The sequence below is a fragment of the Chamaea fasciata genome, unplaced genomic scaffold (genome assembly GCF_029207755.1).
Source record: "Chamaea fasciata isolate MVZ Bird 193981 ecotype frontalis unplaced genomic scaffold, bChaFas1.0.hap1 SCAF_10, whole genome shotgun sequence".
Classification (NCBI taxonomy): domain Eukaryota; kingdom Metazoa; phylum Chordata; class Aves; order Passeriformes; family Sylviidae; genus Chamaea; species Chamaea fasciata.
This window is the reverse complement of record NW_027094095.1, coordinates 2,066,029-2,090,108: the sequence shown is the minus strand read 5'-3', so window position 1 is coordinate 2,090,108 and position 24,080 is coordinate 2,066,029. Positions and strand designations below refer to the sequence as shown.

The 24,080-nt window shown below is 59.8% G+C and overlaps 2 protein-coding genes across 3 annotated transcripts; both read left to right on the top strand.

The window, feature by feature from the left end:
- Positions 1-690: 690 nt before the first annotated feature.
- Positions 691-8,171, top strand: UAP1 (UDP-N-acetylglucosamine pyrophosphorylase 1). 2 transcript variants are annotated; one of them, XM_066191990.1, is made up of 10 exons: positions 691-994; positions 1,066-1,270; positions 1,956-2,131; positions 2,403-2,575; positions 3,692-3,885; positions 4,265-4,408; positions 4,761-4,949; positions 5,394-5,441; positions 7,313-7,379; positions 7,608-8,171. In XM_066191990.1, exons 1-10 carry the CDS (start codon positions 691-693, stop codon positions 7,698-7,700), a joined length of 1,593 nt encoding a protein of 530 aa, XP_066048087.1. In that variant the 3' UTR covers positions 7,701-8,171. The 2 variants fall into 2 exon arrangements, with proteins under 2 accessions (XP_066048087.1, XP_066048088.1); XM_066191991.1 differs by lacking the exon at positions 5,394-5,441 and having other exon boundaries at positions 738-994.
- A 1,894-nt stretch (positions 8,172-10,065) lies between these two features.
- DDR2 (discoidin domain receptor tyrosine kinase 2) lies at positions 10,066-23,422 on the top strand. Its single transcript, XM_066191989.1, has 16 exons — positions 10,066-10,249; positions 15,780-15,882; positions 16,003-16,234; positions 16,318-16,465; positions 16,606-16,711; positions 17,076-17,259; positions 17,331-17,574; positions 17,691-17,753; positions 17,878-18,008; positions 18,518-18,728; positions 19,206-19,429; positions 19,545-19,681; positions 20,051-20,242; positions 20,376-20,604; positions 21,152-21,301; positions 21,733-23,422. Exons 2-16 carry the CDS (start codon positions 15,803-15,805, stop codon positions 21,868-21,870), a joined length of 2,469 nt encoding a protein of 822 aa, XP_066048086.1. The 5' UTR covers positions 10,066-10,249; positions 15,780-15,802; the 3' UTR covers positions 21,871-23,422.
- The last annotated feature ends 658 nt before the right edge of the window (positions 23,423-24,080 follow it).

Below are 24,080 nucleotides of genomic sequence, written 5' to 3'. Positions count from 1 at the left end.
CCGCGCGCTGACGCAGGACTTCCCCGGGAGCCGCTGCGAGTGCCGCTGCCTGGGGGACGCGTGGGCCGAGGCGGCGGCGGGTGAGCTGTTCTTTGGCAGCAGCCCGCTCTGTCTGACACTGCCGCGTCCCGGCACCGAGCCTGGCAGAGTTCCAGAGGCATTCGGGCACATGGTGTGGCTCCCGGGGGTGTCCTGTGCAGGGCCGGGAGTTGGACTCGATGCCCCCGAAGGTCCCTTCCAATTCAGCACATTCTGTCATTCCGGGATCCCGCGCGGCCCCGATGACGGCACGGGCGGCGCCGCGTGTCACCGCCGGTGACGCCTCGAGGGTCGAGGGCCGCGGGCCCGGCTGGGGCGACTCCTCCTCCGCAGGGACCTCGGCGGCGCGTTTTGGGGCGGATTTGGGGTTTTTCCCTCCCCTCCCCTCCCCTCCCGCCGCCCCCAAGCGCGCCGGGGCCGCGCGCTGACGTGGCGCGCGTTGCCATGGCAGCCAGCGGCGCGCGCCCCCGCCGGCGCCGCAGCGGACGCTTCGATTGGCTGCGGCGCCACAAGGGGGGCGGGTCGTCCTGCCCCTCCCCCGGCGCCCATTGGGCGGACGGCGCGCACCACGTGGTGCGGGGCCCGGCCATTGGCCGGCGGGGGCTATAAATGGCGGCGGGGGGCGGCGGCCCGCCGGCGGCGGCGGGCGGGATGGAGACGGCCGGGTGTGACGGTTGTGCGGTGGCGGAGCTGCGGGAGCGGCTGGCGGCGGGCGGGCAGGACCATGTGCTGCGCTTCTGGCCCGAGCTGGACGGCGCGGCCCGCCGGGCTCTGGCGGCCGAGCTGTGCCACATGGACGTGGCCGAGATCAACCGCTTCTTCCGCCGCGCCCGCGGGGACGGCGGCGGGGCGGCGGCGGCGGCGGGGCTGGACGCGCGCATGGAGCCGGTGCCGCGGGACGTGCTGGGCAGCGCCTCCCGCGACCGCGGGCTGGTGCCCCGCTGGGAGAGCCGCGGTAGGTGCGCGGGGCGGCGGGGCTCGGCGCGGAGCCGGCGCGGCGGGCCCCACGCGTGTCTGTTCCCCCAGGGCTGGCGGAGATCGCGGGGAGCCGCGTGGCCGTGCTGCTGCTGGCCGGCGGGCAGGGCACCCGCCTCGGCGTCCCCTACCCCAAGGGCATGTGCGACGTGGGGCTGCCCTCCCGCAAGACCCTCTTCCACCTCCAGGCCCAGCGCCTGCGGCGGCTGCAGCAGATGGCGGAGGAGCAGCACGGCACTCCCTGCCACATCCCCTGGTGAGCCCCGGCCTCGGAGGGACAGGGCTCGTGGGGTGGTGTCGGCAGGGCCCAGCTGGCACTGGTGAATCAGCGCCCGGCAGATTGGCATGGCCCTCTGGGTGTCAGCAGCCCGCCATCCTCTGGGTCGGTGCGGTTCCCTTTGGCAGCCCGAGGTTAGCCGCGATTGGTGCAGTTCGCCTTAGTAGTCCCTGGGTTGATGCAGAGCCCCCCGGCAGCCCAAAGACCACGGACTGGCATAGCCCCTCTTTATGTCAACACTTCGCGATGGGCGTAGCGCCTTCGAATGAGTGCTTCAAGGCTCAGGATGGCACTGGCAGGTCCCACGTTGTCAGACTCAGTCCCACAGCCCTTGAGAAAGGCTTTTGTGTCCCCATGTAGGACAGCAGCCATGAGAGCTGGGGGGCAGGGAGATGAGCTGCCAAGGTGCTTTGTAGACAAGGCAGGAGCTGGCCACTGCAGCTGGGTGTCCCATGCGCTGTGTTGTATAGTCTTGGAGATACGTGTTGCAAGGAAGGGTGAAACCCTTCATTGGCTTGTCAAAGTGGTGGGACCACAGCAGGTCAGATCCTCCTAAGTGTGGAGGGGAGAAAAGCCTGCCCTGCGTGTTTCCCACATTTGAGATGAGTAGTGTGAGACCCTGCCTCTCCTTCCTGCTTACTGGGTGTCTTCTACTCTGCAACAGGTACATCATGACAAGTGGCCGCACTATGGAGTCCACCAAGGAGTTCTTCCAGAAACATCGATATTTTGGCTTGAAGAAGGAGAACGTCATTTTTTTCCAACAGGGCATGCTGCCTGCCCTGGGATTCGATGGGAAAATCCTGCTGGAGGAGAAAGGAAAGATTGCTATGGCACCAGGTTGGTGGCCAGGAGCTGACAGGAGAGGTGGCCAGGGATGAGACATGGTGCTGAGGAGCAGCTTTTAGAGCTGCAGTCTTCACTGTGACCTGGCCCACGGCTGACTCAGGCTGGGAGGTGTCTGTGTTGGCAGGGAGAACCAGGCGGGGGTGTGGCTGGGCTGATGACCCTCCACATCAGCCCATGGGGAAGGAGGAGGATGCGTGTGGGTGGCGGGTGGGAGCGGACAGTGGGGCATTGCTGCAGCCCCAGTGGTGTGTTCCCTCTGCAGATGGCAACGGGGGCCTGTACCGGGCCCTGGGCTCACACGGCATCATGGATGACATGGAGCGGAGGGGGGTGCAGAGTGTACATGTCTACTGCGTGGACAACATCCTAGTGAAGGTGGCAGACCCCAGGTTCATTGGGTTCTGCTTGGAGAAGGGAGCAGACTGTGGGGCCAAGGTATGGTTTTGAGAGTAGGCAGGCAACTACTCTGCTTCTTGCAGAGCTGGGTGGGGTCTGTCCTGCTTCTTGCCTGGCTTCCCTGATTTTTCATCCTTCATTCACTGGCTTGCCACAACCAGGAGAGAGAGCTGAGTACCTGGAGCTCACTGGTGAAGTAACACATGCTGCCAGAGTCCTGCCTGCCCCTGGCATCCTGTAGGATGCCTGGCACTGCTCTTCTGCCTTGCGCAGGAATGTGGCACCCACGGGCCCAGGGCTCAGAGGTCCCCCTGGGGCCAAGAGGCTGCTTGGGAGCCCTGGCGCACAGCTGGATGCTGGGCAGCTCTTTTCTGGGTGGCTGTGGGTAGCACAAGCAGACAAGATCCTTGCAATAAGCTGCCAGCTGTCCCCAGCCTGACATCCTGAGCACCAGACCAGGACGTGGTGGGTGCAGCTGACACTGGAACCCAGTCCCATGTCTTGTGGATAGGACATTGCACACTAACAGCTTTACTTAAAGATTGGCTTGATAGCCAAGGATTTTGTTTGCATTGGGCTCGGCTCCGGCAAACAGGTGAAAGGACTTAATGGCCTTGAAGCTTTCAGAGGGTAAGCTGAGAAAGGAAGGGCAGTTCCTCCTCCTGGTCTGCGTGAACAAAAGAGGAAATAAACCTTAAGCATGCAGAAGGGAGAAAGCCCTGCACTCCTGCACGCCACCGCTCTGTGGTGACAGGGATGGGTAGGGATTTGCTGGGGTGTCCCGCACCCAGATGGAGGCGTGTGAGGTGCAGGGAGGGGAGAGGAAGGTCAGGGGATGGCTCTGCTGAGCCGGCAGCCCTCTGGTTGTGTATAGCAGGCTGGCTAAAAATATCTGTGCCTGCTGCCAGCTGCACATTGGCTTGGTGCCACATCCTGCTGTCACCTCTGGGTGTGTCTGGCACCTGTCGCCCAGCCCGGCCATCACAGCCTAGTCCCCATTGCCAGAAGCACCTGGGAGGGGAGGGCTCCAGCATCCCCATCCCTGCACCATCCCAGCAGAGGAAAAAGCCTTATCAGGACCCACTGTTTACAAGGGAGTGTGTTTGAAGTGCGGGGTTTTGGGTGCCTTTCCCTGACAGTGCTTCCCTCGGGCAGGTGGTGGAGAAGACCAACCCCACGGAGCCGGTGGGTGTGGTGTGCCGGGTGGACGGTGTGTACCAGGTGGTGGAGTACAGCGAGATCTCCCTGGCCACTGCCCAGCAGCGGGGCCCGGACGGGCGGCTGCTCTTCAATGCTGGCAACATCGCCAATCACTACTTCACCACCGCCTTCCTGAAAGATGTGGTCAAGTAAGGGCCTGCTGGAGTGCCAGAACAGGAGTGCTGGTGCTGAAGTGCTGCTGCTGAGCAGAGCTGGCTGTGCCTTGCTTTCTGCTGGTTGAGTGCCAGGTGTGCTGGGATGAGGCCCTGTGTCTGGCTCCTGCGCAGCTGGTCTGACCCCCACCTCTCTGCACAGCCCCTTCCTTGAGATAAGGTTCCTCCGGGCCATATCTGGATGCTGCTTCCAGAGTGCAGAGTGGGGCCGTCTCTCCTGGCTGCTGTGGGGATGAGAAGCTCGTGCCTTGGGGCAGCCGGGGTCAGAGCAGGGCAGCCATCCTGCTGCAGCAGTGTCTGAGCTGGGGATGTGGTTTGCTCGGGCAAGTGATATCTCTTTCCTGGCCTATTGCAGCACTTACGAACCACAACTGCAGCACCATGTGGCTGAGAAGAAGATCCCGCATGTGGACCTCACTACAGGGCAGTTAATCCAACCTGAGAAGCCCAACGGGATTAAGATGGAGAAGTTTGTCTTCGACATCTTCCAGTTTTCCAAGTATGTCCTTTGCTCTCCATGGGGTCCAGGCTGGCTGCTGGCTCTCCCTGGGGCAGCTCTGAGAGCCTCTGGAGTTGTGCCAGGGTGTGCCCACTGGCAGTGCCCTGGGATCAGGATCGGATGGCAGCTGGAGGGATGGGTGCTGTGTGCCTCTTGCTGGGCTGAGCCCTGCTCCTGTGCCAGAAGAACATCTGCTGACCCTACAGGCCAGGCCCTCCCCTCCCTCCTGCGTGGCTGTGAAAACAGCCTGTGGGTGTGGACTGGGGGAGGGCCGTGGGCCAGCTCAGCCGCCCTGGCAGGGGAGGCAGCCACAGTTTCCAAACCTGACCCTCCCACGCCTGTGTTCCCCCAGGAAGTTCGTGGTGTACGAGGTGCTTCGTGAGGACGAGTTCTCTCCCCTGAAGAACGCGGACAGCCAGAATGGCAAAGACAACCCCACCACAGCCCGACACGCCTTGATGTCCCTGCACCACTGCTGGGTTCTCAATGCAGGGGGGCACTTTGTGGACGAAAATGGCACACGCATCCCTGCCATCCCTCGGTGAGTTGCTTCTCCCGTCACCTCTGCTCCTTTTTGAGTGGGCTATTAAGCACAAGGCAATCCCAGCGCTGATAACGGTGTCACAGAAGCGACCAACTATGGGGCCTCTCTCCCGGGTGATTGGTGGAGCAGAGCTGGGTATGAACTGTGTGATGGCAACAGGAGTGGTGCTCAGTCAAGCAGCAGCTTTCCTTCTCAATTCAACACCTGTGAACTGAATCCTGCCAGCCTCCATTGCACAGTGAAGGTTGCCTCTGCAGGGGGGAGGTGGCTCCCTAAAGTCAGAGCACGCCAGCAGATCCGTGCAGCAGCCAGGCTGGCGTCAATGCATCCCTCAAGACTTCCACAAGACTTCCTGCCACCCTCTTTAGGGATCAGCAAACCCCAGACTTGTTTTGCTTTGTTTTTGAACCCCCCTGCTAACCCTTGTTTATTCCCGTGTAGCATCACAAATGGAAGCTCAGCTGCCAGCCCAGCAGATGTCAATGACAAGTAACTATTCGTGTCCCAGGTGCATGGTGGCGGGGCTGTGCTTAGGGACTAACGGGCTGCAGGCAGAGCAGTGTGCCAGGCTAACGAGGCCGGGGGCCGCATGCGGGCGATGGGGCATGTCACCACTGGCACAGGGGATGCCGCTGCTCATGGTGGCGGGTGCAGGCAGCTCTGCTCCCTGCTGGGCTCCTTTCCGCAGGGGCAGCTGGATGGGGTTCATGCTGTTGGTACAGATGCAGGACGGCAGCAGCCTGATGCTGACTGCACACAGCCCCCAAAGTCACTCCACAGGCAGGATGCTGTTGGCAAACACCCTGGCACGTCCTTTGATGCCCCTCCTGTGTTTGTCAGAGCACAGCAGGGACTGGGCCTTGACGGTCCCAGAGCTGGAGATGGCTGCCATCTCCTGGTGTCCACCAGGCGTCCAGGCAGACCCAAACGGGATTAAAAACATGAAGCAAACGTCAGGCAGGCTTTTGATGTAGCACGTGTGAATCTGAGTGCAGCAGCCAGCTGGGCTTTGTGTGACTCCAGCTCTTGAGTTTGGAAGATCCAGAGTGTGACACCAGGGAAAGCCCCTGGCTCAGTGCTTGAGGGTTTATGGGAATACACAGGGAAGCTTTAATTCTTCCGTTATGTTCTGTAGGCACAGGCATGCTGGGACTTGGAGCTGGTGAGTGTAAATGACTCACAGAGTAAGCAATCCTGTTACCTTCCCCTCCTTCAGAAGCTGTATCTTCAGGTACTTTCTGGTGGAATACAGCTGTTTTATCTCTGTTTTAATATCAGACTCCAGGTGTTTTCAGGCTCATGACTAAAGCCCTCATACTAGTTAACATACAGGAGAGAGGATGCACCTTGTCCTGCATTTACTCTTCATTACCACTTAACGTCAATTTTTTTTTAAGACAACTATCTTGCATCTAACAGTCAAGCTAAATACCAGTGTGGGTTGGGATGGGTGAGTTTTATTTGCTGACACGTGAGACAGGAGGGGGCTGAGTGAGTGCCTAACAGCAGGAACAAGCTTCAACCTGGGTGAAGGGACCATTGTCTTGGATGGCATCCTGCCATGCCTGCCTGGCTGCTGTGGCCACTGGCTGGGAAGGGGCACCCTGGGGTGCTGCTGCCATGGCTGCTTGTTGGGTCCACATAGCTGCACCCCTAGACTTACATGCCAGCTGGATCCAGGGATCATCCAAGAGTGTCCTGTGAAGGCTGGTGGCAGCAGGAGCAGGGTCAGGGACCCCACATGGGCCCCTGCCCAGCAGTGCTGCTGCAGTGGGCAGCACTGGTGTGGTTTTGACATTTTGCTCACCAGCTCACAGGCAGAACAGAGGACCCAAGGCAGTTGATCTAACAGGCAAAGGCAGGAGGAGCAGAGTGCTGCAGGGAGTGGTTCTGAGTGAGCAGAAGGGCTTATGCTGTGTCCTCAGGTGGTGCTTTAAGCAAGAGAGGGCTTAAAGCAAGACCTTGTGTCCAGCCAAATGGGAAGGTGCTCTGTGAGTGCACCTCATATCACCCCAGGGCTACAGGAGGAGGAGGAAAGGGTGACTCGTTTCCATGCAGCATCAAAAACAGCAGGGCTGGGGGCACAGGCTCTGCTGTAGATACACACAGGGAAAGGCATCAAGAAAGTCCCGTCTAAAGCTCTTTTCCCTTTCAGTCGCTGCTGGTATCTAAACTTCAGCTGGCACCTCTGTGGAGAGCACGCAAGGCTTGACTAACCCAGGGCAGCTCTGCGCTGGTGGGGTCTGTGTGGGCCTCAGACAGCCCCTGGCCCTCTACCTGGCCTCGGCAGATCTTGGGCCCCATCTGTGTCTCCCCTGGGCTGTAGCTAACTCTCCTGACTCTATGTTTTTTCTCTGCAGCTTGAAGGATGCAAACGACCTGCCAATCCAGTGTGAAATTTCTCCCCTTGTCTCCTACGGAGGAGAAGTGAGTACTGGCTCTGTGGAGCCTGGGGGTTCCTTGCAGACGGACTGGGCTGGCAGGGCACACATGTGAGGGGATAAGCCACAGAAGTGACTCTAATTCACTGGGGAGCTTTTTGGGGTAGGGCTCCCCAAGTTGCCAGCTCAGGAGGGGAGCAGAGGCACCTGTGAGCAGCCAGCAGAGCAGGTGATGTGCAGCATGTTCCTACTGAGCTGTTTCTCGTTCCCGTAGGGTCTGGAGGAGTACGTGAAGGACCGGGAGTTCCGCACACCGCTGATCATTGATGAGGATGGGATCCACGAGCTGGTGAAGAACGGGATGTAGTGGCAGCGGGGTGCCCAGGCAGGGCTGCCTGTCTTGCCAGAAGCTCAGGCATGTGAAGATTGATAGCTGGGCCAAGTGGGGACTGCTCCACCTCGCTCTGGCCCTGCACAGAGGGGGATTTGACCCACTTGGTTCTTGGCACGTTGTATGCTTCTATTTATATTTTAATTTAAAAACCAAACACTATGGATTCCCCTGCCACAAAGCACAGCTGTGGTGCTGCTCTTTGCACTCCAGGCTGTGGGCATCTATTTTTAAACATGTATATAGTAATAGTCATTGTACATGCAGAGAGAGGATTTTTATGGTACGGGCCTGGGTTTAATCTTGAATTTTTATTTTTCTTAAATCTACATGACTATTTTTTTTAATAGGGTCCTTGCCATTGCCCATGTCCTCCCTTTTGCTCATCCTTTGTATATTGCACAACTGGAAGTACCCAATTAAACTCTGAGTCCCTCCTGTTTGTCATCTGGTGGTGTTTGAGTGACAGTGACTTTCCACCAAGAGGCTTATGGAGCAGAGAGCCGACTGCATCCTGCCATGTGCTCCATTCAGTTCAGCAAAGGTGGCTGTCTGGGGTGGCTGCAGACAGGGCCTCTAGCCTGCAGTGCTCCTTTGGGGTGTTCCTGGGGGAAGCAGAGTTGCACCCTCCTCTTACATTTCTGCAAACAGTGGCAAACCTTGAGCAAGTAGGAACAGGCAGGTGTGTTGCACTGCTGGAGTGCTCAGGGTGAAATCAGCCTGGTACTGAGTCCTCCACCAGTGCCACGTGCCCTCTGCTTTTCCTGGAGGGGCTCTTTGGCTCCTGCGTGAGCCCACTGCTGAGGAGTGTGGTGTCCTGATCGGCTCAGGCAGAGCAGCTGTGCTGCCTCCCCTCCTGTTTGGGAAGAAGGATGTAGAGCTTGGTCAGCTCCTCTCCTGATCCTGATGTGGTCACAGCCTCCCACTGCCCTGTTGCTGCCTGGGGAGGGATTTTCCCCTGCAGGCCTGGGAATGGGACCCAAACCACTCCCTCTGGGCTAAGACACCACATGCCCCCCGGATGCAAAGGTGACTGCTGGGCATCCTGAGTTCAGCCAAGCACTTGGTTCCCTGGGCACGGTGCCTGGGCCACCAGGGTAGTGTGGGGGGTCCTGGCTGGTGCTGTGCCTGCTGCTGGCTCACCACAGGCTGGTTGAGCTGTGTGTGGCCAAGCCTTTGGCTTTTTGGCTTTGCAGACCACCACCTTTGCATTGGGTCCAGGGGGCTGGCTGCTGCCAAGTTATTTGAGCAGCAATTCATGGTAGCAGGAGGGCAGTGGAGCAGAGCTGGCTGGTATCTGCGCCGGTGTGCACGTAGGGCAGCCTGTGCTGATCTGGGGCAGCACATGGGGCACTGCTCCGACCTGCTCCCTGCCAGCCCAGAGGGAGCTGTGCCCTGCCTCTCTCATCCCGGGCAGTGCTGGCTCAGCTGGTGCTGCAGCCCCTCTCTGGTGGCGGGATGAGGGTCACCAGGTGTCTGCTGAGGGCAGGGGCTGGCTTCCCCTGCCTGTGATTCGGCTGGTTTGTCTGGAGACTTCGGGCTGGCAAAGAGGTTGGTTTAGGAGCAAGGCTACAGCCCTGGGGCTTTGGGGTGCCTACTCAGACAGCAAAGCCTTTTAGGGAGTTGCTGGCTTGCTGCCAGTGGTTGCTACTTCCCATAACATGAGCGTGGAATTCAACACAGCCAAAACAGTCTAAAAAAATTTCGAAAAAGTTCTTTAATTGTGGTTTTTGATGTTGCACAAAAATTAATGTGAGCCCATTACTAGTAGTATTAGTAGTATTACTAGTTATTTTCTCCCTGCCTCATCTGCATAGCTGGTGGCCGCCGTGCCAGGCTAGTGCCTGGAAATTATGTCAAGCCACCAGCTCTGCATGAAGCTCGTGGAGCTGGAGCACTGAGCCCGTGCCCTGAGCCAGGTTGGCTCTCTGGCTGCTGTCCTGGCCACGTGTACCCTTGCAGGAGCCCCAAATCCTTCCCCCAGGGGCCTGAAGAGGGGCAGTCCACGTGGGACCCTCTGGGCCAGCTCTGGGGTCTTGTAGAGGATCCCCATCACCGGTATTTTGGGGGTGTCCTGCGCGGCCCCACAGTGCAGGAGGAGCGTCCTGGACACGTGTGCCATGCCACAGCCACGGGGCAAGCACTGGAAAGTCAAACGTTGCCTATTGCTTTAAGTTCCCTTACTGGCCACGGGACCTTTTTTTTTTTTTTTTTCTCTTGCGCTATGAATGGGTTTTGCTGTAAATTATAGCTTTGCGCACATTCCCTCGGGCCGAGGAAAATAACCTCTGCCAAAAAGCCAGCCCGGATCGCTGACTGGCTCCCCCTCTCCGCTCCCTAATTGAAACCAAATGTGCAAGATGTAGGATTGTGGGACTTCTGGCCGGCTCCCAGGAATCCACAGAATGCAAGTGAGCTCCCAGAGGCATCTTGCATCAGCCCGGGGAAGTTCACTCCTCACCTGGCTCCCCCGGCCCGGGCGAGGGGCGAGGAGCCCAGCCGCCCTCCGCCGCCGCCCCGCTCCGGTGAGTCGCTCTCGGCTGCGTGGGGACGCGTTTGACCCTCCGAGGCTTGGGATCTCGGGGGGATATGGGATCTCGGGGGGACAGGGGATCTCGAGGGGATATGGGATCTCGAGGGGATACGGCTCCGGCGTGCTCTGCGGCGGAGCCCATGCAGAGGGGCTGGGGGTGGATCTGCCTGGGAAGGGTCTGGGGCAGCAGCAGGGCACTGTCCTCGCTCGGGGAGGTGACAATGGACCCTCTTCCCCTGGTGAACCCCCCAGTGCCAGCGTTTCCCCCTGTGCCTCGTGCCAGGACAGCGTTTCCTGGCGTCCCTCCTCAGCTCCCACCTCTGTGTGTGTTGGCAGTGCTGGTCAGCCAGAGAGGCGCTGCTGTCCCCAGGGTCCCCCAGCCAGGCACCAGGTCACGCTGGGGAGGGAAGTACAAGGCCACCGCTCTGGTGCCCCAGTGCTGGCGCCGGGAGCCCACTCGTGGCTGCCCGCCGTGGGTGGCGTTGGGGCGACGCTGCAGAGCCCTGCCGGCGGCGGGGCGAGGCCGTGCCACGGAGCGTGGGGCAGGGCTGGGAGCTTTTGGCTGCCGGGGAGCACTTGCTGGAGGCAGCGCCCACGGGACGGTGTCCCCGGGACCCCGGCCCTGCTCCTGGCACGTCTGGCCAGGGCAGCTGGAGCCGTGGGGACGTGCTGGCTGCTCCTCGCCCCGGACGGCTGCGATGGCCCGGGCTGAGCCAGCCAGCCCGTGGCTGGCGAGGCGCTTGCTGCTACAGAAAATGGGGCTGCATCCAGCACAGAAAAAGTCTAAAATGGCATTTTTGGAAGGGAGGAGGACTACAGGTCCCGGCATGCTGCACTGTGTTCCCGCCGAGGCTGCCGGCGGCACGGCATGCTGGGGGCTGTAGTGCCAGCTGCGGCAGGGATCCTGAACCCCGTTATCCAAACACCCCTGGGCCAGGGTCACAGCGAGCCTGTCGTCGCTCAGGGACATTTCCTGAGTGTGGTTTTGATGTGTCGCACCCCCAGCGGGATGGCAGCCCCAGCCCCATGTGAGGACAGAGGCTCTGCAACAGGCGCCCTGGAAGTCCTGGCAGACTGTCGTGTCCAGGATCTGGTGTACTCGTGGGGTGCAGGCTGCTGCCATCCAGGCCCCTCCCCAGGGATGATGCTCCTCCAGTGCCAGCAAAGGTGGCAGTGCCCACCTGGGAAGCGAGCTGGGGAGCTCACCCAGCTGGGGACCTCGCCTGGAACGGGCTGGCAGCAAGAGGGACCATGGTTCGGGCGGGGTTTGTCTCTTAACAAATGTGGATTTAGTTTTTTCCCCCAGTTATTTCCCTTGGTTATTTCAGTAGAACAAGGAAGGAGGGAAATAAGAAGGGAAAACAACAAAAAAGCAGCAGCCAAGGGAAACTCGAAGCCTGGACGATGCCAGGGAGGAGCTCCAAAAACTCTCTGCACTAAAACTTTCCAGTGATTGAAAATTTTCAGCAAACATTTTCAGTCAGAATGTTGCAAAGCCATCCCTTTTGCAGGGCTTGTGGAACAAAACTGATTTCCAGCTGGGCTGCCAGTACTGCCTGTGTGTCTGACTGCATGTCCCTGAGCCCTCGGCGTCATGGCCTGAGTCACTGTCCCCCGAACTGTCCCCCAGCCTCACAGCCTCACGCCCCTGAGGAACAATGAGCGCTTCCCAGTTGCTATGTGGGGATGATTTCCCTATGCTAGGCTAAATGGAAATGCATTCTCTGCAGGAGATTACAGCATCTGGTATCCTGATGCTTGAAGAGTTTATTCAGCCTGAAAGAATAGTGGAGAAAACTATCCCTGGATATTTTTTGGAATGCAGAAGGAAATTAAGATTTTAATGTCGGGGGAACCAGCCATCATCAAATGCAGAGCCTCCTGCAAGTGCCTCTCGGAAATGCAGCTGAAATTCCAGCTTGCAGCTGAGTTAGTTCCAACCAGCTACAGTTTCCCAGCTGGGAATAGGGGAACAAAAAGCAGCCACATATGTGCTTTTCAAAAAAAAAAAAAAAAAACAAAACAAAACAAAAAAACCCCCCACAGCAACAAAAAAAGAAAAAAAAAGAAAAAAGAAAGAAAATTAGAAAAAGAAGTGTGTGTGGGGGAATGATCCCAAGTACAGGTGTTTACTTGTGCCCTCTGCAGTCCTTGTGGTGTTTGGCAGAGTCCCCCAGGAATCCAGCAGGGGTCTGTGGGGTGCAGAGAGCTTCTAGCAGAGTGCAGGTGGCAGTTCCTGGGGTTTTGCTCTCCCCTTGGGTGCTGGTGTGGCCACAGCCAGCCCCAGTCTTGCTCCTGCCATGCCAAACCCCAGCCCGTGGCAGCGACCAGGGTCATATCCAGCACCTCCCAGCTGGCTTTGTGGGATGTGGGCAGCTGGTTTGGGTGTGTTCAGCCTTTCTCTTGGTGGTGGGGACAAGGCCGTGGGGTGATGCAAGGGGCACAACCAGGCATTCACCTGCAGTGTCGGTGGTGTTGGGCTGGTTCAAGGGTGTGCCAGCCAGGACAGACATCCCTGGTGCAGTGGGCTTGGCTGGGATTTAACCCAGCAGCCAGGCCCCATTTGGCCAAGAGCTGTGGTCCCTTTAATCCCCAGGTTAGTGGGGTGCTCTCTCAAAGGTGAATATGCTTTTAAACTAGATTAAAACAGCCCTTTTTAACAGAAAGAGAACTGATTGCGTCTGGTGTTGGTGTGAAGTGTCCTCTTGGCAGGTAAGGGAGCTCAGGGAGCCTGGGGCAGGGCTGGTGATGCTTAGAAGTGTCTCTGGTGTTTCCCCCCACATGGTGCCAAACCCCATGGTGGTCACCCAGAAGTGTGTGGGCACAGTGGGAGCTGCTTGGGCTCTGGGGGTTCCTGGCCACTGAGGGCTGGCTGGAGCCAAGGCGATGGCTGCAGTGACAGCCCTGACACAAGGGCAGGCACGTCCTGAGGAGATCCCCTTGTCCTCTCTGAGGACCAGCCCCAGCAGCACCAGTCCTTTTCCTCGCCATTCCGAGGACCTCCACGTTGCCTCCAGCCCCATCCCATGCTCCCTTCAAGGCAGAGGGTGCAAACTGGCTCCCGCACCCTCTGCCGCACCTTTCTGTGGCACACATGTCCCTGGGATCCACTCTGCAATAGGGAGCTGTCACAGTAAATACTCTGTAAATCTCGGGTGATTATCTGCTCTCCTCTCTCCCGAGCCAGCAGGCAGGAAACCGCTTTGACACCCTGCTATTATTGTCTTATATGATGGGGTTGTGCAACTTCTTGCTTTCAAAGGTAGCCAAGGGTGGGCGGCCAAGCCAGAGTCTTTGTGCCCTGCGGTGGAGGTGGCCAGTGCCGGCCCTGGGCAGAGCCCAGGGAGCTTCCCGAGGGTGCTGTGGCACAGAACACAGCACTGTGGCCATTCTGTGTGGATGTGGCACACCATGGCTCCCAGGGGTGTTGTCCGGGACCCCTGTGACCACCACCACAGATTGGAGGCTTGGGGCTCTGTTCCTCCTCTGAGGCTGAGGTGGGGTCTCATGCAGGAGAAGCGCTGCCATCCTCAGCTGGCTGCCCCAAGCAGGGCTGGTGTTTGCCCCCTCCTCAGCTGCCTCAGCGTGACGAGCCCTGGTTGTGTCTCCACAGGACTGCTGACATGTTGGCCACCCCCGGACCGGCCCTGCTGCCACTGCTGCTACTGCCACTGCTGCCATTGCTGCTGCTGCACGTCCCACATGCTGCCAGAGCTCAGGTCAACCCTGGTAAGTCAGACAGGGACCAGGTGACTGCAGGTGCCATAATTTCATTTCTCCTGCCAGGTGGCCAAGTTTGGACTCGCATCGTCTCCATCATCTCTGGGACTTTCTCAGCTCTGGGAGCAGTATGTGATGGCCCCCCAAGCCTGCACCTGCCTGGTCACTCTGCTGTCCTGCACCTCCCTTGGGCACCTGCAGTTACCTGCAGAGCCCCCTCTGCGTGCCACAGGTGCTGTCCTGGCCCTGGCAGCTGGCAGGGTGGTGGACATGGCAAAGCACTACAGCCAGAGCCCTGGGCTCTGAGCGCGGCCCTTGCCCGTGGGGGCTTACTGAGTCTGGAGGCTTCCAGGTGCCAAGCTATTGTTTTCTCTGCTGGGCTGTGCCTTCTCTGGCAGCTTTGCAGCAAACCGAGGCTGGCTTTGGTGAAGTGGCTTGACTGGGTGCCTGGCTTCTGCTTGGAAACCAAGACACTGTGCCAGCCGGCAGCACAAGTGTGTTTAGATAGCTGTTCTTGCAGGGCTCAGCCCCATCCTGTGCTGCAGGGGTGGACAGAGCCCAGGTTTTCACAGGGTTTCCCCAGGGAGTCCCTTTAACAAGCGCCTTCAAAGGCTTCTTCCATCTGTGGGAGGAGTTAGCTGGGTTTTCCCTGGCGGTTGCATGGTGCTTACTTAGAGTCAATCCTGTTCCTCCTGCAGACATCTCTGGCTAGCAGAATTGGATTTGCCTGGCCAGGATTGTTATTACCAAGACAAAAAAACCCCAGAGCTGGCTCCATGTTTGGCAAGAATTAAATGGGAATTCAGTGGGAGCTGTGCTCTGCAGAGCATCACAACTGGGGGAGCAGGAGAAAAGAAGAGATGCTCCCACTGTGTCAATGCTCATGATGAAGATGCGCTCATCCCTCTGCCTTCTGTCGGATAGGGTCCCTGTGTGTGGTGTCCCGGGGATGGTGGCACAATGGGACTTGGGTTCTTTGCGGGTGCAGTGCCAGGTGAGCCAGGGGCTGTGGGGTAGGAGGTGGCTCAGGCACAGTGTCCTGCCCAGTCCTTGGCACCTCGGTGTGGGTGTTTGCTCGGGGTGGTGTGTGGCAGGAGCGCGGTGGGCTGGAGCCGGCGGCCAGACTGTAAACATGGCCAAACAAGCCGCCCTTTCAGCAGTGCTCTTGGCAGCCAGGCGTGAAAAAATAACTCCCGTGAAGCAGCGAGGATGTGGAGCTGAGGGAGTCAGCTGCCACTTGGGGGTGCTCACCTGCCACCCCGGGTACTTTTCCACTCGCAGCCAGGCCGGGAGCAGGGCCGGTGATGGGAACTGAGGGGTTAGCAGGGCGGACAAGGGCCTGTCTTGGTCACTTGTTCCCCCAGGCAGGGACAGGGTGCAGCGGGGCAGCACGGCACAGTTGCTGCTGGTGAGGTTTCTGGCCAAGTGGCTTCTGGAGTGAGCCCTCTGGAGCATGGGGACAGCAGGGCCAGTTCACAGATTCTCCACTGCAGCCAAGATCCTTGCCAGCAAAGCTGAGGAGATCCCCGGGGACAGGGCCCAGTGAGCCTGTCAGCCCTTGGAGCCACCTCCCCTTCTTCCCACTTCACTTGGAGCTGGCCTGGCATCTGCTTCTGGCCAGAGGCTTCACTCACTCAGGAAGTTGCCTGCTTTGGCAGGACTGTCCCCTCTTTGCTTCATCCTCTCTCTGTAAGCCAGAGGGATGGAGAGTGCTGCCCTGGGGCATGGTGGATGTGCCCCAGCCCAGGCCATTTCCATGGAGGGATTCCCTCCTGCTCAGCGCCCTGCCGGTGTCATTGCAGCAGTGTGTCGGTATCCCTTGGGAATGTCAGGTGGGCACATCCCTGATGATGACATCTCAGCCTCCAGCCACTGGTCTGATTCCACAGCCGCCAAGTACGGACGGTGAGTGTGGGCACCCTCCTGCCATAGCCGCAGCAGGATCTGGGCTGGCAGGGAGGGAGAAGGAGGACACGGGGCTGGTCTCCGCCACCTGCAAACACCTCCTCCACTCTGGGCTCGCAGGCTGGACTCGGAGGGCGGCGATGGAGCCTGGTGCCCCAAGACCCCGGTGGATCCAAACGACCTGAAGGAGTTCCTGCAGATTGACCTGCATGCTCTGCACTTCATCACACTGGTGGGCACCCAGGGGCGCCACGCCAAGGGCCACGGCAATGAGTTTTCCCCCATGTACAAAATCAACTACAGCCGGGATGGCACCCGCTGGATGTCTTGGAGGAACCGGCATGGGAAGCAGGTGAGGAGGTGGGAGGGGGCTGCATTGGATGGTGGGTGAGGAGGCTCCTCCTGCCCATCCCCACCATGCTTCTCTCTCTCCAGGTGCTGGATGGAAATACCAACACCTATGACATCGTCCTCAAGGACCTAGAGCCGCCCCTCATCGCTCGCTTTGTCCGCTTCCTCCCTGTCACTGACCACTCCATGAATGTCTGCCTGCGCGTGGAGCTGTACGGCTGTGCCTGGCTGGGTGGGTGGTGTCGTCCTGTGCCTGTCCCCATGTCCCCAGTGCCCATCCTGGGGTGCTGGCCATCCTGGTGGGGGCTGTCTGTCCTGCAGCACAGCCAGGATTGGTGAAGTGTCCATGCACTCACCCTTCCCTCCCTGCAGATGGGCTGGTGTCCTACAGTGCGCCGGTCGGGCAGCAGCTCATCCTTCCTGGAGGCACCATCATCTACCTGAATGACTCGGTGTACGATGGGGCCTTTGGGTACAGGTGAGGAGTGGGTGCCATGCTGGGCAGCAGGCGAGGGGGATGTTTCTTCCCTGCATTGTCAGGCTGATCCTTGGCAGAGCAAATGCTTGCAGTGTCCTTGAGGTGGGGGACAAGGCAAGCCTGGGAAGGCTGCACATCATGAGGGGGACAGTGTGATGAGGGAAGCAGCCCCAGCCCTTCTCTTGGATTTGCTCTAGCTGCACTGCATTTTCAGCACCCCACCGCCTTTTCCACAGAGAACATCAGGAACAAAATCCCCTCCTGAGCATCCTGGGGCCCATGAGGAGCTGCCAGGGGGTGCTGGGTGGTGCAGGTTTGTGGGACTGGTGAGAGTCACGCTCCTTCTGTCCCCTTGCACTGCCAGCATGACGGAGGGCCTGGGCCAGCTGACGGACGGGGTGTCGGGGCTGGATGACTTCACGCAGACCCACGAGTACCACGTCTGGCCGGGCTACGACTACGTGGGCTGGCGCAACGAGAGCACGGCTGGTGGCTACGTGGAGATCACCTTTGAGTTCGACCGCATCAGGAACTTCACCGCCATGAAGGTCCACACCCCACCCCGCCCCGTCACCCTCCCTGTGCCCCTCGGCGGCCGTACTGACAGGCTGCCCCACAGGTCCACTGCAACAACATGTTCGCCAAAGGTGTAAAGATCTTCAAGGAGGTGCAATGCTACTTCCGCGCCGACGCCAATGAGTGGGAGCCCAGCACCGTCTCCTCGGTGCTGGTGCTGGACGATGTGAACCCCAGCGCCCGTTTTGTCACCGTGCCCCTGCTCCACCGCATGGCCAGTGCCATCAAATGCCAGTACTACTTCGCTGACACCTGGATGATGTTCAGTGAGATCACCTTCCAGTCAGGTACCGTCACCACGAGCTCTGTGGGGACCAGGCTCTTTGGGGTGGGAGGCTCCAGGAGACAGTGGGGCTGTGGGGCGTCCACACCCCCATCCTGGTGTTCTGTTTTCCCTGGCCAGATGCAGCCATGTACAATAATTCAGTGCCCCCCGCTGAGGCACCCGTGGTCCCCACCACTTACGGTAAGCACGGGAAGCGTGTCGCCCTTTGCTGGGTGGGGGCTGTGCCCAATCCCACAGAGGAAAGGGGCAGGGGTCTCCCCATGCCCCACTGTGACCAGCCCTCACTGTCCCCTTCTCCGGCTAGACCCCACGCTCAAGGTAGACGACAGCAACACACGCATCCTGATCGGGTGCCTGGTGGCCATCATCTTCATCCTGGTGGCCATCATTGTCATCATACTGTGGCGGCAGTTCTGGCAGAAGATGCTGGAGAAGGTGGGCAAGCGTGGTGTGGCTGGTGAGGTGCTCTGTGACGGTGGGCTCATTCTGGGCAGGTTCTCCTGGGAGCTCAGCATGGAGAAAACAGACTCGGTGCAAGGGCTGATGCTCTCTTCCCTTCCTCAGAAAGTCTGTGCTTCTCACTCATCTCCCAACAAGGGCACTTAGCTGAGCAGGGTAGTGACTTTGGGACTTGCCTGTTTGTCCATCCCTCTCTCCTGAAACTGATCCGGGGAACAGGAACCCTCCCTGTTGTGGAGGGTTCTCACCACAGCTACTACCTAACCAGGGTTGCTCACAGAAGTGATGAAGCCCAACCCTTCTCCATGGAGGCAGACAAGAGAAGGGGGTACATGAGGACAAACCCAGGCAGGTGCTGTAACCTAGGGGCAAGGCACTAGAGAGGAGGTTTGGGCACATCCCTGGTACCATGGAACACAAGACACCCCACCCTGCCCGTGCTGTGGGGAACCCCACCTCTCTCCTCCCTTGCCCCGCTGTCACAGGCATCACGGAGGATGCTGGATGATGAAATGACCGTCAGCCTCTCCCTGCCCAGCGAATCCAGCATGTTCAACCACAACCACTCCTCCTCCTCCAGCGAGCAGGAGTCCAGCTCCACCTACGACCGCATCTTCCCCCTGGGACCCGACTACCAGGAACCCTCCCGTCTGATCCGCAAGCTGCCTGAGTTCACCTCAGGGGAGGAGGACACAGGTGAGGACCAGGACGCCCTGTGTGCTCACAGCCATCTACCATGCACTGAGCCTGCTGCAGCCCCCTCTCCCCAGCCCCAGGTTTTGGCCACTCTCCAAACATTTTGTCACAGAGGGGAGAGGTCACACAAGCGCCCGTGCATCCCACATGAAGGTCACACAAAGGCTGTGACTGAAAGCCATCACTGATGTCCACTGCCAGACTAAGCTGTGTCCCACAGCATCCTTGGGATGCTCTGGCACCTCTTCCTCAATGATCTGGAGGTCAGGCATGGATCTCTGCTCATCCGGTGCTCAGGGCTTGGTTAGTGTGTTTGCTGTTGGTGGGGAAGGAGTGGAGCAGCCTGCGGGAATGCGGCCCTGTGGGACAGTACGGGGGCTCTGGGGCAGGCAGGGATGCAGTGTGAGCAGCCACCAGGGAGCAGAGGGTGCAGGGCAGGACGCCCATGGCAGGGCTGGCCCCGCTGTGTCCATCCAGGCTGCAGTGGCCCCACGAAGCCGTCCCAGGCCAGCGTCCCTGAGGGTGTCCCGCACTACGCAGAGGCCGACATTGTGAACCTGCAGGGTGTGACAGGTGGCAACACCTACTCAGTGCCAGCCCTCACCATGGACCTGCTCTCCGGCAAGGATGTGGCCGTGGAGGAGTTCCCCAGGAAGCTGCTGACCTTCAAGGAGAAGCTGGGGGAAGGCCAGTTTGGGGAGGTGAGTGGGAACTGGGCCTGCTCTGAGCGGGGCTCAGGCAAAGCTCTTCCCAGCTCGCAGGGGCTGTGGAAGGCTGTCACTGAGCAGAGGTAATGGCCGCCTCTTGCTCCTACAGGTTCACCTCTGTGAAGTGGAGGGGATGGAGAAGTTCACAGGGAAGGACTTTGCCCTGGAGGGCTTGGATGGCAGCTTTGACCACCCTGTGCTGGTGGCTGTGAAGATGCTACGGGCAGATGCCAACAAGAATGCCAGGTAGGGGCTGAGGGGGGCACACACCCCAGCACTGCCCCCATGCAGAGCCTTACCAGGAGAGCTGGGATGCTTGCAAAGCATCCCCTGTCTCCATCAGCTGTATGCTCAGTGCAGCTGCAAGGACCACACACCTGAGCTCTCTGGGGATGCTGGGCTGTCACGTGTCAGGATCCTTGGTCCTGACCAGCTCCCCAATGCCTGTCTACCTGCTGAGCCCACCCTGGAGCTCATCTTCTCCAGTCCCAGGGGAAGGGGCCCACAGGCCCCTCAGGAGGCTTGGGCGAGCGGGTGGCACTCTTGGCCAGTCTGTGCTCACCTCCGTGCCTCCGGGTCTGTCTATCCGATCCGTGTGGTTTCTGTTCCGGAAAGGAATGATTTTCTGAAGGAAATCAAGATCATGTCGCGGCTGAAGGATCCCAACATCATCCGGCTGCTGGCGGTGTGCATCACAGATGACCCCCTGTGCATGATCACCGAGTACATGGAGAATGGGGACCTCAACCAGTTCCTGTCCCGCCAGCAGGCAGGCAGCCCCGCTGCTGGCCACGCACCCACCGTCAGGTAGGGCTGCCTGGGATAGCAGGGGCAGGCTGCGCTGCTTGCTCCTGGGACACCCTGCCTGGAGCTTTGCAGCTTCTGGCTGCCGTCCTTCCTTCCTTCCTTCTGCTCATTGGTCCCGTTGTGCCCCTGGCAGTGACCTGCGGTTCATGGCCACCCAGATCGCCTCAGGCATGAAGTACCTCTCGTCCCTCAACTTCGTGCACCGAGACCTGGCCACACGCAACTGCCTGGTGGGGAAGCACTACACCATCAAGATTGCCGACTTTGGGATGAGCAGGAACCTCTACAGCGGGGACTACTACCGCATCCAGGGCCGGGCGGTGCTCCCCATCCGCTGGATGTCCTGGGAGAGCATCCTGCTGGTACACGGGGCCTGAGCTCCTCTGATGGACTCTGACACGGCTCTGGGGATGCTCACTTCCCTGTTTCCCTGGGCTGGGGGGTGCAGGAGGGATGGCGAGGTCTCTGCTCACTGCAGCCCAGATTTGGGGTGAAGCATGGGGAAAGAGGGAGTGGTGGCAGCTTTTTGAGGTAGGCTGGGGGGGGGGGGGGGGCGGGACTGTGGTGATTTTTGATGTCCCAGTGCAGGACATCCTTTAAGCGGGATGCTTGGCATTTTATCCTGGCTGTGGTCAGACCTGGAAGAGGGAGCAGTGTTGGTTTTTACCTTTGCAGGGAGCTGGGTCCTTGGCAAGCCCCAGCTCTCAGAGCAGTCACTGCCAGCCAGACCTGGAGCTCACCAGGCTCTGGCCCCAGACAGAAAGCAGGTCTGTGGGGCCCAGCACCTCTCTGGCCCAGGTCTGGACTCTGAAGCATCTAGGACAAGGTTTTGATCCCTGAGCACCTACAGCTTCTGGAGCAGGATGGGGTAAAGCCCATGCCTGACCCCGCTCTGCTCCCTCTGGCCAGGGCAAGTTCACAACAGCCAGCGACGTGTGGGCGTTCGGAGTGACGCTGTGGGAGACCTTCACACTCTGCCGGGAGCAGCCCTACTCCCAGATGTCTGATGAGCAGGTCATCGAAAACACCGGCGAGTTCTTCCGGGACCAGGGCCGGCAGGTAGGGATGGGACAGGACGGGATGGGATGAGAGGGCCAGTGGTGCACCTGGGACATCAGAGGCCTGGGGGGAGGCTTTAAGGTGACCAGACAGGGAGCTTGACTGAGGCAGCTATGGGACAGGAACTCCTCCGGGAAGGAATCCTAGTGAAGGGCCTGTCGTGGCAAGCCCTGCACTTTACACAGCCCAAGGCACTGCTTGCTCACTGACCCCACTGCCGCATTTAGGGTCTGGGGGACAGAGGCAGGTGTCCCCAGCTGCCTCACTGTGCCATCTGGGGGTCACCTTGCCCCAGGGCGTACAGCAGCACAGCCCCCACCCCGGGCCATGGAGAGGTGGGGCACCCTGAGAAACGGGGCTCTCCAGGAGCAGTTTGCACCTTGGTTTCTTGGCAGTAATTCTCTTTGCCATTTTTGCCTTTTGTTTTGCAGACCTACCTTCCCCAGCCCATGCTATGCCCTGACTCAGTCTATAAGCTAATGCTCAGCTGCTGGAGACGGGACACTAAAGATCGTCCCTCCTTCCAGGACATCCATCGCCTTCTCCAGGACTCAGCCAGTGAGGAATGACCCTCGGCTCCCACCTGTCCTGGTCCCCATCCTTCCCTGTCCCCAGAGGAGCCCCATATGCAAACCGAAGCCACTTCACTCGGACTTAGCCATAAACCCCGAGCAGCTGCTCGTGTTCTCCTTGTGCAGTGAGGCCTCAGAGGAGACCCCCAAGGACAGCGAAGCCCCACAGTGTGGGATGGCTCAGACCTCCCGCTTCCTCGCAGGCCTGAGCCCGGGAGCAGCGCGGGCTTGGGTGAGGGTTATTTATTGATGCAGTGTGTTCCTGGTGACAAGGACCGTGACAGAGCACCTTCTCTTCCCTGGCTGGAGGGGACAAACTTCAGTTGGACGAGGAAGCGTGGCCCGCGTGCAGGGCAGGCGCCTGGGGAAGGGATGTGTACGAGTGTGTGCTCGCTGGAGCAGCGACAGACCAGCAGCCACCACCTGGGAGCTGCCACCAGGTCTCAGTGGGCTGTGCAATCATGGGGTGAAATCAAAGACTCCAAGGACATTTGGGGCTTTGGACATGCCATATGGAGAGGCAGGAAGCGCCCTTCCAGCTGGCCAGCCCCAGCTGCACAGGGAGAAGACTGAGGGCACTCCCGGCACCTCACCCAGCTGCTGGAGTGTGCAGCCAGGGAGGAGCAGGCATCCTGTGCTGAGGGGACCTTCCCTCACCGACCACAGCCACTCCAGGGCAGCTCAACTGCCCACGAAATGCATTTTGGATGTCCCATGGGTGGTGCATGGCAGCTGGCAGCAGGGTGCTATCACCTTTTACTTCCGTGGAGAAGTCTCCATGTCCTCCTCCACCAGGGTTAACCCAAATCTTCATCCGCCAGGAGAGGAATGCATGTAGCAGAATTTAATTGGCAGCTGCCGGATGCCCATGCCTACAACAACCCCATGGGCATGGAGCAGGGCACTCCAGCTCTCCCTGGCTCTCAGCCTGGGATCACAGTCCAGCTGAAGCACCTGAGCTGGGTTCTGCCACCCAGAGCACCCCACAGCGTTCTGGCACAAGTCCGTTCTCCAGACCTGGCAGCCTCCTGAGCAAACTGGGCAGGTGCCAAAGCCACGTGCCCTGGCAGGTTACCCACTGAACCCCAAACTCGGACCTTCCTGCAGCTGGACAGGAGGAATTGTGGACTTGGAGGGTCTGTGGACCCCTCCACACTTTTGTACGCTTTAGTTCAGCACCATCAGGCGCACGTGGCACGGTTTCCAGTATCCCATGGCTAAGGCATGTGTATATTCAGTAGATGCACCTATGTGTAGGGGCAAACCCGCTGAAGAGACACTTGGTACGTGAATCTGGCTGTGTGGTTTCCTTGTGGTGCTTCTGCAGGCCGCTCAGCTCGCCTCCCCTGCAGGCACTCTGGGGCTGGGGGGCTCTGGAGCTGCACTGTGTGCCTGGCATGTGGTGTGGGAATACAGGTAACAGCCTGAGAGTTGGAGCAAGGATGATCAAGATGATCCATGTCAGGATACGTCCAGCAGCAGGACCGGGGAGGGCAGGGATGGTGGGCTGTGCCCCGCAGAGAGGCTGGCTGCTCTCCAGCGTGGTCCTCCTGGCTGCAACAGAGGGTGTCTCATCCCTGCTGAGCGTGTCGAAGACGAGGAAGGGCGTTGTTCATGTCATGGAATTGGTGCCCCTCTGCCTGCCCCTTCGGGCGCCCTCTCCGTGCTCAGCGTGCGTTGTGGCCCATCCCAGCCGCGCCTCAGCAGGCTGGGAGCACTGGGGCAGCTGTGGCACATAGGCAGCTCCCAGTGCCCGGGCACCCTGCACGATCTGCACGGCCCCGCATCCAATAACACGCTGGGGTGTCTGGGGAGCAGCTGTGCGGTCCGGTGTGCCCATCCACTGCTCCAGCTGGGACCCCGCCAGGAGCAGGGCTGTGCCGGAGGTCTCCCGGAGGGCCCTGCGCACTCAGACCTCCCCGCCACGGCGGCACCGGGCAACTGCGACCCGCAGGGCATTTCTGCCGGGCTGCGAAACGTCCCGCGGTGGCAAAGGATGGCAGGGCTGAGCAGAACGGCGGTGCGGGGCAAAACGGGCGGGAAGGGAAGGGAAGGGAAGGGAAGGGAAGGGAAGGGAAGGGAAGGGAAGGGAAGGGAAGGGAAGGGAAGGGAAGGGAAGGGAAGGGAAGGGAAGGGAAGGGAAGGGAAGGGAAGGAGGGGACGGCGAGGACGTCCAGCGCTCTCCGCCCTGTGCGTGACCAAACGCG

Excerpts from the sequence above, each read along its gene's own strand:
- UAP1 (XM_066191990.1), top strand. The coding sequence starts at position 691 with ATGGAGACGGCCGGGTGTGACGGTTGTGCGGTGGCGGAGCTGCGGGAG. Across the intron at positions 995-1,065 it reads GCCCCGCTGGGAGAGCCGCG|GGCTGGCGGAGATCGCGGGG; the intron begins GTAGGTGCGCGG and ends CTGTTCCCCCAG. Across the intron at positions 4,950-5,393 it reads CGCATCCCTGCCATCCCTCG|CATCACAAATGGAAGCTCAG; the intron begins GTGAGTTGCTTC and ends ATTCCCGTGTAG.
- DDR2 (XM_066191989.1), top strand. The coding sequence starts at position 15,803 with ATGTCAGGTGGGCACATCCCTGATGATGACATCTCAGCCTCCAGCCAC. Across the intron at positions 17,260-17,330 it reads GGAACTTCACCGCCATGAAG|GTCCACTGCAACAACATGTT; the intron begins GTCCACACCCCA and ends GCTGCCCCACAG. Across the intron at positions 21,302-21,732 it reads TCCGGGACCAGGGCCGGCAG|ACCTACCTTCCCCAGCCCAT; the intron begins GTAGGGATGGGA and ends TTTGTTTTGCAG.